This window comes from Leptodactylus fuscus, chromosome 4, assembly GCF_031893055.1.
Source record: "Leptodactylus fuscus isolate aLepFus1 chromosome 4, aLepFus1.hap2, whole genome shotgun sequence".
NCBI lineage: Eukaryota > Metazoa > Chordata > Amphibia > Anura > Leptodactylidae > Leptodactylus > Leptodactylus fuscus.
In genome coordinates, this window is record NC_134268.1 from 216786745 (window position 1) to 216802140 (window position 15396).

Genomic DNA, 15396 nt, shown 5'->3' on the forward strand with positions numbered 1-15396 from the left:
GTGTCTGACGCATTTCAGGCCATTCAGATATCTACCTATAGACAACAGCCATCATTAGTGCATACAGGCTTCTAAAGGTTATATTTATTTATTCATTTATCTATCCTATTACTTATTTTAAAAAAAAAAACCCCATCAAAATACCATTGTTCCGACGCGTTTCAGACCATCTGCTCCTTACCCAGACAACTGTCAGCATCAGAAGCAATTGCCTTCTCCCAAATGTTAACATCTTTATTACACAAAAATATCAAAAGACTACAAATCATACAAATGTAAAAACCATCGTGCTGACGCGTTTCGGACAATTTCAGTCTTAACTCACAGATCGTAGTGAGCCTCAGTACTAACTGGTTTCCAAAAGTTATCTTCTTTATTATACAAAAACATCAAAAGACCAACAAAGGGAAAGTCCGCTGGCCGACGCGTTTCACATTATTCTGGTCTCTACGTATAGACCACAGCCATCATTAGTGCCAACTGACTTCTAAAAGTTATCTTTTTTATTGTACAAATGCATCAAAAGACCTTGTCATACAAAGAAGAAGACCATGGCATTGACGCGTTTCAGACTATTCTGGTCTCTACTTATAGACCTTGGCGAGCTTCAGTACTGACTTCTAAAAGTTACCTTCTTTATTGTATAAAAACATCCAAAGTCTGTGTTATACAAAGGTAAAGACCATTGACTGGCGCGTTTCAGACCTTTCCAGTGTTTACTCACCGTCCATAGCTAGTATATATATAAGGCAAATACTTATTATACACCAGACTGTACATAGAAGAGACCTCGCGATCCTGGCGTTACGGTGGGTTCTGTTGCTTTAAGCAGCTTGTTACCATCCCAGTCAGCATTTTATTTGTGATCTCAATGGAATTATCCGGATGATTTCCCAATGAGAATATACAATAAACGCTGTATTGTTGCAGTTCATGGAGTAGGAGAGAGATTCAGTGTCGGTTCCCAAGTGATTGTTCTGCCGGATGAAGCTTCAATCAAAGTTTGCATCTTCCAGCCTAATGGCTTCATAGGGATCATCAGTGCCGCATATATCTTGGTTTCACCATTTAATTGACATTAATAGGCAGATGCACCGAGAAACGCGTGCCAAGAGGAGACAACATAAAGCTACAAATGTTACAGCGCACAACTGAGACTCCAAAAGTTATTGTCAGGGAGCAAGTTGTGTCCAAAAGGAACTTCTACATCTATTCTGTACAGGAAAGAAGAGATCTATCAGGGATATCTATCTAGTTATCTGTCTATGTATGTACTGTATGTATGTATCTATCTATCTATCTATCTATCTATCTATCTATCTATCTATCTATCTATCTATCTCCTATCTATCTATCTATCTATCTATCTATCTATCTATCATCTATCTATCTATCTATCTATCTATCTATCTCCTATCTATCTATCTATCTATCTATCTATCTATCTATCTATCTCATATCTATCTACCTCCTATCTATCTATCTATCTATCTATCTATCTGTCTATGTATCTATCTATCTATCTATCTATCTATCTATCTATCTATCTATCAATCTATCTCCTATCTATCATCTATCTATCTATCTATCTATCTATCTATCTATCTATCTCCTATCTATCTATCTATCTATCTATCTATCTATCTATCTATCTATCATCTATCTATCTCCTATCTATCTATCTATCTATCTATCTATCTATCTATCTATCTCCTATCTATCATCTATCTATCTATCTATCTATCTATCTATCTATCTATCTATCTATCTCCTATCTATCTATCTATCTATCTATCTCATATCTATCTACCTCCTATCTATCTATCTATCTATCTATCTGTCTATGTATCTATCTATCTATCTATCTATCTATCTCCTATCTATCTATCTATCTATCTATCTCCTATCTATCAATCTATCTATCTATCTATCTATCTATCTATCTATCTATCTCCTATCTATCATCTATCTATCTATCTATCTATCTATCTATCTATCTCCTATCTATCTATCTATCTATCTATCTATCTATCTCATATCTATCTACCTCCTATCTATCTATCTATCTATCTATCTATCTATCTATCTATGTATGTATCTATCTATCTATCTATCTATCTCCTATCTATCTATCTATCTATCTATCTATCTATCTCCTATCTATCTATCTCCTATCTATCTATCTATCTATCTATCTATCTATCTATCTATCTATGAGTCCATCTACCTACCCTCCATGTATCTATTCATCTACTTATCTATCCATCTGTCTATTCTTCTAGTTTCCACATATGCCCTGCATAACTATATGCTATATTATAATTATCTATATCTTGCATTTCTTTCTATCAAAATAGATAAACCATAGACAGCTGTCTAGATATTTCCTTGTGCTTAATTCTGTTGGTTATTGGTCCTTAAGATTTTGCTGGGATTTCCCTCTGGGAGAGGGGGAGGAGGAGCTGCTATGTATATGGTATTAGCCTAGATCTACATCAATGAGTGAATAAGATATTTTATCCTGATTATTATTATAGTACTGAGATCTTTACCACTATGAATTATATAGATGGGTGTTTTTTTGTTTTTGTTTTTGTTTTTTTTTTGGGGGGGGGGTCCTGTTTTTGCAAAACTTCAGAACAATGTTAAATGATATCTTTAATAAGGATATGTGCCACATCTGCACATCGAGAACAAAGCAACTCTACACCTAGCCAGAGAAAACTGCAATGTCAGATCTTCCCGGCCCCCTCAGCTGTAGAAATATCTTCTAGAGGTGGAGCATTAATATTTAAAGCATAATTTGGCAGCGCACAGCCACCGAGAATCCAAAATGTACAAATAGCCAAGATGTATTTTCCTACACTACCGACTGTACTGCCAGATAATAGAAGAGAAGGTAATGGAGATTTCCGGTAATTTCCATCTATAGAGTTATAGGATGTCTTCCAGTACGTAAGGTAATGTTCTGTAGGTTTGTGGTGAGAGGAAGAGATCAGATCTAGATAAATGAGTTCTAGAAATTCAGGTTAGACAGCGGAATATTTCTGAATATTACAGTAACCCTTCGGGAAATAGTGGAAAATTCCATGGCCCAGGCGGTGTGGAGACCCATGGTGTTCTTCACATCGAGAGCTCCTATGTCATGGCTGTCTCTCATAGAGATGGGTGAAATATCTGACCAAAATTCTTCCATCGGAACTGGATGTGCTATTATTATACTGTGGGGTCTCTACAAACCTTGGATTATAATAAGTGAAGGCTCATGAGAGGTGCGGAGAAATAATTAACACTTCCTGCAGCTCTATGGGGTTCTCTTGCAGAATCTGGGCTTAGTCTGTCATCTTCCATCCTCTTGGGGGACCTAATGGGCTCCAGAGGAATCACTGAGGCTGGAGATTGAGCCTCAAAAATCACATGGGACAACTCAATATCTTGACGCTTGTGTGAACCCGCCATGACATGGATACACCCCAAGAGACCACTGAGACCCAATCACATTTTCATTAGTCACGTTGGGTGAGGCGACATCATGACGGTTTTACACGTTAGTCATTATAAGATCGGCGTTCTCTAGCTGACGTGTTGAGGTCCAATCACAAACCTCAGTGGTCACCAAGGTGGCCAGAAGACAACCAAAAAGGACCACAAGAGAGTCCACTAGCATCAAGGTAAGGTGAATATATTGCCCGACCTCATCTGTAATTTTTGCACTTGAGAAAGGGTCAGTGTTTGTCCCAAAACGCGTTGTGATGATTCTCATTTCAATAAATGCTCTTAATTGGGAACTATTGGCTTGTCGCCTCCTTTTCCATTACCAGTGGGCACAGATTCCCTGCTACAGACCTTCGTTCCTCTGCTTCCCTTTACTATAACTTTGGGTCGGAGAAGACCCCAGACTATACTAGTGACTCCTAGGCTATAGACCCCAATGGTCAAGGGTTCAGTCGAACCAGAAAATTTTGGAAAATTCTTAATGAATCTAGTTTGTTACAAACCAGTTTGCTCATCTCTAGCCACAAGTGGTCAGGACCTGTGCAGGAGCTCTTAAAGGTTAACACTCTTTGCAAACATATGTACAAAGAGTCTTTCCATGTTCTAGTGCAGTTCATGAAGACTGAAGACCCCCTTTGAATTCTCTATGAAATGGCAGGGACCAGTTACAGATATAATATTCAGAGGTGGTTGAGTATCATTATTAACTTTCCAAAATGATCATTTAAAGGCTGAGCACTTTAAGACTGCAGGTGAACTCGATGGCGATTGTTCTATTCTCCTGCAGCACCCCCATAGGGCAAATGTAGCATTACACGGTGCCCATTGAAATCAGTAGTATGACTGTGTAACGTATGGGTATGCTGGGTCATCCAGAAGAAGGTGCTTGTTGTAGCTACTCTCCACTTTGGCAAGTAGAAACCTTTTTGGTGAGTTCAACTGGTTGATGCACCAAGACATCCTTGTCCATGGACCATGTGGATGTCTTCATGCTTCCTCCCATTGAACTTGCCAAGAAGGTATATTTTGGGTTTTCTAGACCAGGCCTTGAATGATCCATAGCTGTAAAGGATAAAGGCAACAACGTAGCGAACCTTCAGTTGTATACAAGGCCTTTAACGTTGGGTCTCCTTTGGGGCCTTCTACAATGTTTCTCATTAACCTGCATTTCACTTACTGTCGTCGCGCTGCGGTCAGCAAGTAGCTCTTACATTAATAATGAAGGATTCGGGCAAAAAAAGTCTTTACACCAAAGTCATTTAAGTGACCTTCTTGATTAAATCAGAGACATCTTGAGACGTTGCAGGTGCGAGCGTTCCTCTGTGACAATACTGTCTGTAAAATACAACAGGCGACCAGATGTTCTTCGGAAATAGGTTGTCAGGGAGATGGAAAGGGTAACAAGACTTCACTGCTCAGACGGTGACATCATCAGGAACGCTATTACATAACAAGGGACACTTGAGATAATGACTTGGCATACCCCCCCCCAAGCTTGAAGTCTCCACCTAGCACCTGCCTTTTTAGGTGTCAGAAATGGACACATTTAGTTGATACCATTACACCAGAAACTGTTACACTGTTGCCCAACTGTTCCAGGAACCCAGTTCTCATGCCAACGGGAAACTCCCCATTACTCCAAACTACTCTGAAAGGGGTATCCCAGTGGGAACAAGTTACCCCACATCCAAAGGATAGGAGATAACTTGAGAACCAATCTTGAGAACTGGGGTGACTTGCACACTGGGTCCAATCTTGACAGCTTAAAAACGGAAACAGTTCTGTTTCTAGGAAGTCCATGATTGGTTTGTTTGTTTTTTGCCCCTGAATTGCACCTTTTGGGTGCAATACATTAGGTTTAATACTTTGGTTTAATTGGGAGGAGTCCGAGTGACGTTACAAGTAGGGTTGAGTGATCGGAATCGGAGCAAATTTCACAATCGCGAATGGAATTTAGATCCCGATCTTTTTAGGCGGGATCGAGGTCTCACGTTAGTTCCAACAATGCTTGGCTACTGGCCAATCATTGTAGGAAAAGCTAACATTAGGGTTGAGCGATCGGGATCGGAAAAGCTCGTTTTCCGATCGGCGATCGAGCACATCTCACGAACGGGATCAGAATCGGCTAGAAAATGATCGAAAATCGGATTTTAAAAACGATCCTGAAACCTCAAGAGATAAAAAACATCAACGTAAAATAGGTGACTGTCTACAAAAATAATAATTTCCCTCTTCTATCCCTACAGCGAGTCTTCTATCACATTCACCAGGAATGTTCTCATCAGTTCATGAACCTGAATTCTGACAAGCCGCGGTCCGGAGCCATAAGTTAGGAATATAGCCTCACCAATCACCGCGGCCCCCATGTCACGCCATGTAATAAAGACGAGTCAAAGGTTGGCTGCAGAGCCCCGGCTGCAATATCTGTAAATTATGGTCCTCCAGCCATTAGGGTGGAGATTACAAAGTTCAATTTCATTTATAAATGGAGGGGAAAAAGGGCAGAGGACAAAGAAGAGAGGTGAAAGTGAGGAGATAGAAGGGGAAGGTTGGGCGGCTGCAAATACGGGCGTGAATGTGTTCTCTATGGAGGAGGGATCTAGGCATCGACTCTCCGAAATCCCCATCATGTATATAGAATGGTAAACTTGAGCTTTGTATGGACAGGGTTGGTAGAGGTGGGCGAACCTCTGACCTTCCCTCGCTTCTTCTGGGCATCCTCATGAAGGCTCTCAGGTGATGTCATGCATTCAGGGGTCACATGGGATGCATAATGTCACCCAGAAGGCCTAATTGTACCCAGAGAGTGTACTGGATACTACAAAGATGCTCAGAAGAGGTGAGGAAATGCTCGACATAAATTTTGCTCCGAATGTTCCATTAACTCAGCCATGGTGATGCAATCCCTTTAAGATCAGGGCTACTCTAGTTTCTAGGCTCCGCCACCTTCCTTATTTATCTTTTGCTAATGAATTTGGACCTCGACCAAGAATAGAAAATGTGCATATATAAGAATAAAAGTATTAGTCTCCTGGACATCAGTAGAATGCTAGTAGACGTGAGCCAATGGTTGTAATTCCATCCAGGTGCCTATAGTATGGGTTACATTAACAGGAAGGTGGCAATATCTGGGATGTCTATGCACTCCTCCATATGGTCCATCTGATGTAAATAAGCATGCATTTCCTAGTTGCCGCCATATTGTCTAAGGTCTATGCTTGAGACCAAAGTCTAACTCACTTCTAAGTCTATAATAATACAAGGTCAACCTACAATTACTTCAGCGCCTTGGACAGCCGACCAAATGGGGAACTGATGGGGTCTCTTTAAATGCCTATTCTGGGCACCTTATGTAACCTGTCCATAAGGATGAGGACATGATGGTACATTATCTATTATCATATAAGATTGACCTCAAAGTACCACCGATCTATAGAACTTTCCTATGGATCAAGTCCCATTACCATGTCAGCACCATGGACAGCAGCGAGGACGAAATCCTCTATGAGCTCTTCATGGGGTCCAATGCATTGCATCAGTATAATTCCAAAACTAGAAGGGTACCGAAGGGTATCCAAACAACCCCATCACCACCTCATCCTCTGTAGTCAGCAGGGCAGGGCTACTCTATAAGACAACTCTCATTGTATACTAGAACTCCATAGCTTAGTAAAGATCTCTCTGCAAGAACATCTCAGCACCTTGGATGGCAGAAAGGATTATGTCCTCCATAGAATATAAGAATTGCCATCGTACATCCCTGCGTATTAGATGGAGCCCACACAAAGGAGTTTGGTAGTATCTATAGACCCTTCACATAAATGGTGTGATGTTGGCAAACAGAATCTCTCACCTCAACCCTTGGAGGACACATTTATAGGGACGATCATGAGATTACCCTAAAATAGTAAAGCATCACAAGCCATGAGCGTGCAAGGACAGCGGACAGGATGGGATTATCTATGATCTATGGTAAAGTTGTGCTTTAAAACTAGTGGGCCAAATGGCTATCTCTCTGCAGGAGGCCGGGGGCTCTCCATTGTATTAATGTCTCCCTCTCATACATATGGATGAGGACACGTAAGTAAACACTTCCCCATCTGCCCACAAGGCTCTATAGGCTCTTTGTATGGATTCATTTGCATAAACATTTCAGCACCTTGGACAGCGGACATCTTCGGTTCCTCTATCAGCTCCACGTAGGGGGCCTGCACTTTTTCGAGAAGCCGTCCTATAAAACTGGACAGGTCTTTTCAGTTATGGATGACAAATGATACCTGAATTTGCAAATGAGCTTTGCAGCTTGGATTTAATGCTATGGATGTGTCTGGACCTGCAGTGATACAAAGACTATTCTGCCAGGCTAAGCCACAAATGGTCCTCCATGACCCTTTCAGCTCCAGGAGGACAAAGTGCACTGGCCTTAGTAACACATGCACAGGGCTGGAGTGGGACGTGAGGTCCTCCAGAGGGACTATTAGACAGTGACAAATGGCTTTATAGCCCAGATGCTCCGTGTCTTATTAGAGGACAATGTGATTCTCTATCAACCTCAGTGTATACACATTGTAATAATAAAGATATATATGAAAAGAAGACTCATTTGTCAGGTTTAGTTGTCAGACCCTTGGACATGGACCTGGACACAATGTCACATATAATAAACCTGCCATACAAGAGATGTAATTAGGGAGACCGATGTAGCAGAGATGAATGTGTTGTTAAGTGCTGAGTACACCATATGGTAAAGGCATTCGTATAGTAGAGATAACACAATGTAGTAGATGGAACTATCGGCAGATCTTTCCGAAGCCTAAAAATATAAATGTGATCTATTGCAAGCCCTGGTGGAAAGGAGAATGACTCCCATCATCCATTCTCAACCCTTTGATCGAGAAGTCCTGAAATGGTCACAAATCAATGTCTACCATCACCGAGAGAGTCTTGTTACTATCTGTTACCAACAAACTAAAGGTCTAGGATGGATCCACCCAAAGGGGGGAAGAGGAACCTGAGGACCACACAAGCCCCACAAGCCCTTCTTTCCATATAGCCACCACTCTATGATATGTCTTTATGACAAATGAGGTTTCCTAGACCAGTCAGTAAGTAGATGGGCATTGTGATATGGACCAGACATCTGACCCATATCACAAATATTGGTGATCATCTCCAAATATTGGAGATGGTAGAACCTCCAGGATCCATTCTTAACCATTCAAGGTCAGAGCTCAATGGCTTCCATCACTTAGGGTGGGTCTACTTTGTTACAGGCTCCCACCCGAGTGTCTACAACAAATCCAGAATGGACCCACTTAAGGGAAGGGTTAGGGGGACCTGATGACCACTATCCATAAGGGCACCATACCGTGTAACAAACAAGGCTTGGGAATAAGTAGATGTGCCTTGTGTTACAACTCAGGCATCTGGCCCAAATGGTAAATATTCCTCAGGTTCGCCCTAGCCAGAAAGTCTGGGCAAATACAGGTGAGTGTGTGCCAATGTACCATTCCAATGGCAGGGTTGGTTTGGCCCTGCTGAGTCTTAGAAGATCCTCCAATGCACTCATGGTCTAACACAATAATGGACCTCACAGTTCCATCAGAAGACAAATGAATTTGGAGACAATTAGGGTCTACATCCAGGAGATTATTGGAGTGTGTGCCCCCGGATTTATTTACCCCAGTCGCTCCCCTGCACAATGAATGTAGAAACCCCAGGGTCACCACTCCTAAGACACCTGTGCACCTCTAGTTTCGATAACCCCATGCCCAATCCATTCCTACAGCGAGGAGTCATGAGTAATTGTGACTGGGAGCATTCTTACTACGTACAGTGATTTTGGTGACTTATGGTTGCTCACGAATCGCTATAAAATTGCAAAAAAAATCTCAATAATACCTTAAGCAATGATTGTAAGATGACATGCAACATTTCACAGTGAAAATCTAAGGTGGCTTTGTGGTCATAGGTGGGTTTCCCATGGTGGGAACTTCTACGGCATCTACAATAGCGGCCATATACGTAGAGATAATCTGATAACAGTACAGACCATCAGATTGATAGCATGACCCTGATACAATAATCTTCAATTAACATGTGCCACGCTGGACTAAAGGCAGCAATGAATACCCATGAGTGGGCAAAGGTCAATCGGATTTAGGACGTGTGAATGGCTGATGCTCGGCAAACAATGGCTCCTCTTGATGGAAGAGGTGATGATTAGGTTTGGAGAGAAATTGGAGAAGTAGCTGATAAGTAGAGAACAGACATAGATTGATTTGCTGTGAAGGTCCCTACATAGGACTCGACAGCCATTATTATTGTCAGTGGAGCTTCTGTACATACAACCTAATCCCCGTACAGATGTGACCATCGCGGACATGTAGGGAACGCCATAATTCACCGCGTCATTAATGGCTAATGGAACATCATCTAGTGTTCCCTGTTATCAGCCGTTACACCTTTATACATCAGCCCGTCGTCATAAGACACAAGGGCACATTCATAAACTCAGCGCCCCATTATACCGCCGCATCTCTTACCTAATATATGCAATAATGTATCCTATACAGGACAGGTAATATACAATATAGACTAGACAACTCCTTACAAGTGATATCAAGGACTACAGAGGATGGACTTATGGTGACGACACTTGTACTCACTTAAAGGGGGTTTTCTTAACTTTATCGATTGATGACCTATCCATGGGGGGGTCCGAGTCCAGGGACCCCTGCAGATCAGCTCTGTGAAGGGGCAATGGTGCTCATTTCATAGGCCATGTGGTGTGGGTCATACGGCCTGAAGCTGAACTGCAATGCCGAGCTCAGCCACTATACAAATGGATGGCGCTATGATTGTAGTGCTCCTCCCAATTCTGTGGTCCATTCAACCAGCTGATTGGTGGGGGTCCTAGGAGTCAGACCCCCACCGATCTTCAACTGATGATCTATCTTAGGGATAGGTCATCAATTGATAAGCCTGGATAACGTATAACCTATCAATGAGTAGGACAGAAGTGTGACTAGTGGGTCCGGTCTTCTGGATGATGTACTTGTGACCCTAGAAGTGACTGATACTGATCAGTAGTCAGGACGTCACAAAGACCTAATATATTAATAAGGAGGCTACGTGCCCCAAGATCTCTGCCACCTAGGGAACCAAGGAGCCTTTACCCTACCCTAATATTTAAGGTTTGCAGGCTGATGACATCACCACACCAACATCCATGGAGCCTAAGACACATAGGACCATGGGCATGTACAACTGCTACTGCTATAGGGTCAAATGGGGTCAGATCCCATAGGTAGGACTCCAGGTGCCCCATTAAGTATTTGCCCAGGGGCCTCCAACAGTCCGGACTGAACCACCTTATTATTAAAGCAAGGTAGTATGGGGTCACCATGGGGTTCTCTTGAGATGATGGGATGGAAAGGGGCCACCAGTGTCCTCTTAGCCGCCAATCCTCCGGCACTGACCTACTGACCAGTCAGAATCTCACAAAGGCCTGATGTAAGTAACAATCTATCCAGGCACCGCATACAGCATGTGATAATAACGAATCCCGATTGTGTATTTTATGTGCACGCCGGTCCCACTTGGAGCGCCTGTCTAATTCCCAGATCCATTTCGTAATCACATTCACATCAACCGGGTCTACGACTAGCGACAAGCCCTTGAGGCAACGGCTGGGTTAAGACAAATCAAAGAATGAGTACCTTCCATTACGGTGATAAGCTGTGCTATCAGCGAGATGGAAAGCTAACCCAATTTACAGAGGCTTAGCAGTCTGTGTCACATATACTCCGGGCTCCCGGCTCATCAAGGCAGCTTTGTGTACTGCAACATCATCAGCACAACCAGTCGGAACGGGAACAGTTAAACATGGCACTGACTTTCAACATTCTTTAGAAAACCAAGGATGGATGTAGCAGAGCCGAATCTGTAACTGAAGTGGATTATACATGTCTGAGCAGTCCTATAGTGATAGTCAAGGGATTGTGGCAAAGCGCAATGTCAGCTCTGCTACATCTACTGCTATGTAAATAGATATGAACAACATACTCACACCTTTTGCAACAATGTATCATATTGATCAACATTCTCTTTGCAACAGTTGCACAGGAATACACCCTTTCATCACCTTGGCCTCTATTTTAGGGTCAATTGTAACAGATATTCAGATTATAATCACACATTTTGTTACAATGTATCACATTTTTCAACATCCCACTTGCAACAGTTGCATTGGAATACAACCTTTAATTACCTTGATACATCTGGCTAATCATCTATTTTGCAACAATGTAACGCATTTCTCAACAATCCACTTGCAACAGTTGCACTACAATACACCCTTTCATTACCCAACTCTCTAATTTGGGGTCAAATCTCATATCTGTTCCAGCCTGTTACGGTAATAGCCTCCATTATTTGCCTTCACATTGCTTTGTCAAAGCATTTTATGCAAATTTCCCCATTGTGTGCACACAGTGCTAATTGAGCTGCTATAGAAACCAATGAAAACACATCTCCCTCCTCAAGCCACATGACACAAAGGAGCACATTCGCCCTGGCATCAGTAGGGCAGAGAGCTGCTGCGCCCTTGGTTGGAGCCGGCCCCATTGAGTATATGGAAAATGCAGAATATCTGTGTAATTGTAAGTGGATCTGTCCTTATGGCATCAGGCCAATATATTGTATACTATAATACAGCCCATATATCAGTATTACCTGTGCAATGACAGGACAGAGCTGGTCCTGCTGCCATTTACAGCCTGACCCCGGGCACTGCCACCCACAGTCATACATTCTGTGCTCCATGAGCCTCTCTTATACAAAGCCAACCATGTCTACAGTAATGGTCATTGGATTACAACCACAAGACCCTTGTACAATGCAGAGCTGGAGTAGCGGGCGGCTGCCTACTGTGCCTGTCACAGCGAGAGATGAAGTCCTGGAGGATCCTCATTTCCGAAATCTATGTCACTGCTAAATGCAAACTTGTCACTGTGGTCAAATAAGAAATCAGGCCAACGGGAAAGTTTCTGCAGCCCTAAAAACCAGCAATGAGCCCGGCTGCCCAGAAGTCAATGCAAAGTGTATAAAGGTATAAAGAGCTGCAGCAAATCTTACCATGATACTTAACACGTTATGTACCACAAGGCAGCGAAGATACAGCAATAACCAGCAATCCTGCTACATACACCCCGAAACAGTGCACAGTATAGGGCCCTATGGGCAATGCAGTCTAGCTGTCACGTGGACCATCCAAACAGAAGTCCATAAGGCATATAGCGTGGACAATAGATAGATAGTCCTAGATATAGATGGATATGAGATAGAGAGATCTAGATATATAGATAAATAGATGGATAGCTGAAGAGACAGAGATATGTAAGACATATATAGTGATTAGATGGATAGATAGATAGATAGATAGATAGATAGATAGATAGAAAGATGGATAGATAGATAGATAGATAGATAGATAGATAGATAGATAGATAGATAGGAGATAGATAGATAGATAGGAGATAGATAGATAGATAGATAGATAGAAAGATGGATAGATAGATAGATAGATAGATAGATAGATAGGAGATAGATAGATAGATAGATAGATAGATAGATAGATAGAAAGATGGATAGATAGATAGATAGATAGATAGATAGATAGATAGATAGATAGATAGGAGATAGATAGATAGATAGATAGATAGATAGATAGGAGATAGATAGATAGATAGATAGATAGATAGATAGGAGATAGATGATAGATAGATAGATAGATAGATAGATAGATAGATAGATAGATAGATAGAAAGATGGATAGATAGATAGATAGATAGATAGATAGATAGATAGATAGATAGATAGGAGATAGATAGATAGATAGATAGGAGATAGATAGATAGATAGATAGATAGATAGAAAGATGGATAGATAGATAGATAGATAGATAGGAGATAGATAGATAGATAGATAGATAGATAGATAGATAGATAGATAGATAGAAAGATGGATAGATAGATAGATAGATAGATAGATAGGAGATAGATAGATAGATAGATAGATAGATAGATAGATGTGACAGATAAATTAAAGGGAGTCTAGGTAGGTAGGTAGATGGTATATGAATAGACAAATATACATGGCACAGGTATAGCAACAGATACATCCATGTGTCTACAGTCTATAATATATAGATACATGTCTAATATATACCACACACATATGTAGATGAATAGATAGAAGAGTCGATAGATACAGTAGATAGATGATGGATAGATAGATAGATAGATAGATAGATAGATAGATAGATAGATAGGAGATAGATAGATAGATAGATAGATAGATAGATAGGAGATAGATAGATAGATAGATAGATAGATAGGAGATAGATAGATAGATAGATAGGAGACAGAAAGATAGATAGATAGATAGATAGATAGATAGATAGATGATAGATAGATAGAACATGTACTTATAAATAGATGGATAGATAGATAGATAGATAGAGTTATAGATAAATACATAAATAGATAGAAAGCTATCTAGAAATCAGAGATAGATAGATAGATAGATAGATAGATAGATAAATAGAACATGTACTCATACACAGATATCAGATACATAGTCAGAATATAGACTCATAAATGGATGGATAGGTAAGGCATGGAGTCATAGATAGATAGATAGATAGATAGATAGATAGATAGATAGATAGATGGATTCAACCTGCTAGACAAATAAAACTTTCCATCCATCCTCATCAGAGCCTATGACCTGACCCCTCACCCTCCTATCTCCCAGGACATGACACCTCCACCAGCCCCAGTATGAGCAGGCGGCCACTTACCTGTCTTCCACACATAGATACTTTTGCTGTCCTGCTCGCCCTGGGATTCCGCTTGCCATAGATTCAGCACCAGGATCAGCACCATGACTCCACAGCAGGATTTAGGGAAGGATGAGGACCCTCTCCCCAGCAGACCCATTGCCTTTCGGAAAAGGCGGATATGTGGCTGCAGCTGGAACACAATGGGCACAGCTCCACTTGAGATGGTGGGTTAGCCTCAGCGGTGTATTGTGTCAGCAGCGAGTCCTCTCCAGCTATTGTGCAGGCCAGATGAGCAGGAAGAACCATTTAACACCCAGGAACAATAGAGGAGCATAGAGCTTGTGCTGCTGATGCTGAGGCTGCTGCTGTATTGTCAGCCTCTGCTACATCCTCCTTCTATTCACTGGCTAGTGGCAGTTTTCCATCAGCTAAGAGGGAGACAGCTGTCCGCAGGGGGCTCCAGCTGACTGAACAGGTTATCTTGGTCTGGGAGGTTGCAGGAATAAATTATACCAGCTGGAGAAAAGGAGAAAAAAAAAAGAGACAAGGAAATTCTGAGAGAGGGTGGAAGGAAGAAAAAACACACAAGACAAGCAAGCGAGCAAGCTGACATCCATATGACTGCAGGAGCCCAGATGCTTCTCCACTAAAACAATGCTGTGAATGGAGGAGACCTGGAGGCCGGCCGGGGATTAAGTCATGTCATTATACAGATGAGCCATGGGGAAGGAATGTGACAGCAACTTACTGGAATAAAACTGCAGCAATAATCTATTACAATAATAGCAATAATAATATCAAATAATAATAATAAACATAAAAGCAAAAATAATAAGAAAAGAATAATACTAATAAAATAATAATAATAATAATAATAATAATAATAATAATAATAATAATAATAATAAACATAAAAGCAAAAATAATAAGAAAATAATAATAATAATAATAATAATAATAATAATAATAAAAGCAAAAATAATAAGAAAAGAATAATACTAATAAAATAAGAAAAATAAAAAAATAATATCCTGGAAAAATAATAATAATAATAA

General features: G+C 41.0%; 1 protein-coding gene across 1 annotated transcript in view; it reads right to left on the reverse strand.

The window, feature by feature from the left end:
• The window catches only part of THSD7A (thrombospondin type 1 domain containing 7A), a 172536-nt gene extending 157554 nt beyond the window's left edge, over nucleotides 1–14982 (reverse strand). The window contains exon 1 of the mRNA XM_075271807.1: nucleotides 14360–14982. Coding sequence (XP_075127908.1) covers nucleotides 14360–14498 — 139 coding nt within the window. The 5' untranslated portion in view covers nucleotides 14499–14982. The remainder of the gene's footprint in view (nucleotides 1–14359) is intronic.
• Nucleotides 14983–15396: the final 414 nt, after the last annotated feature.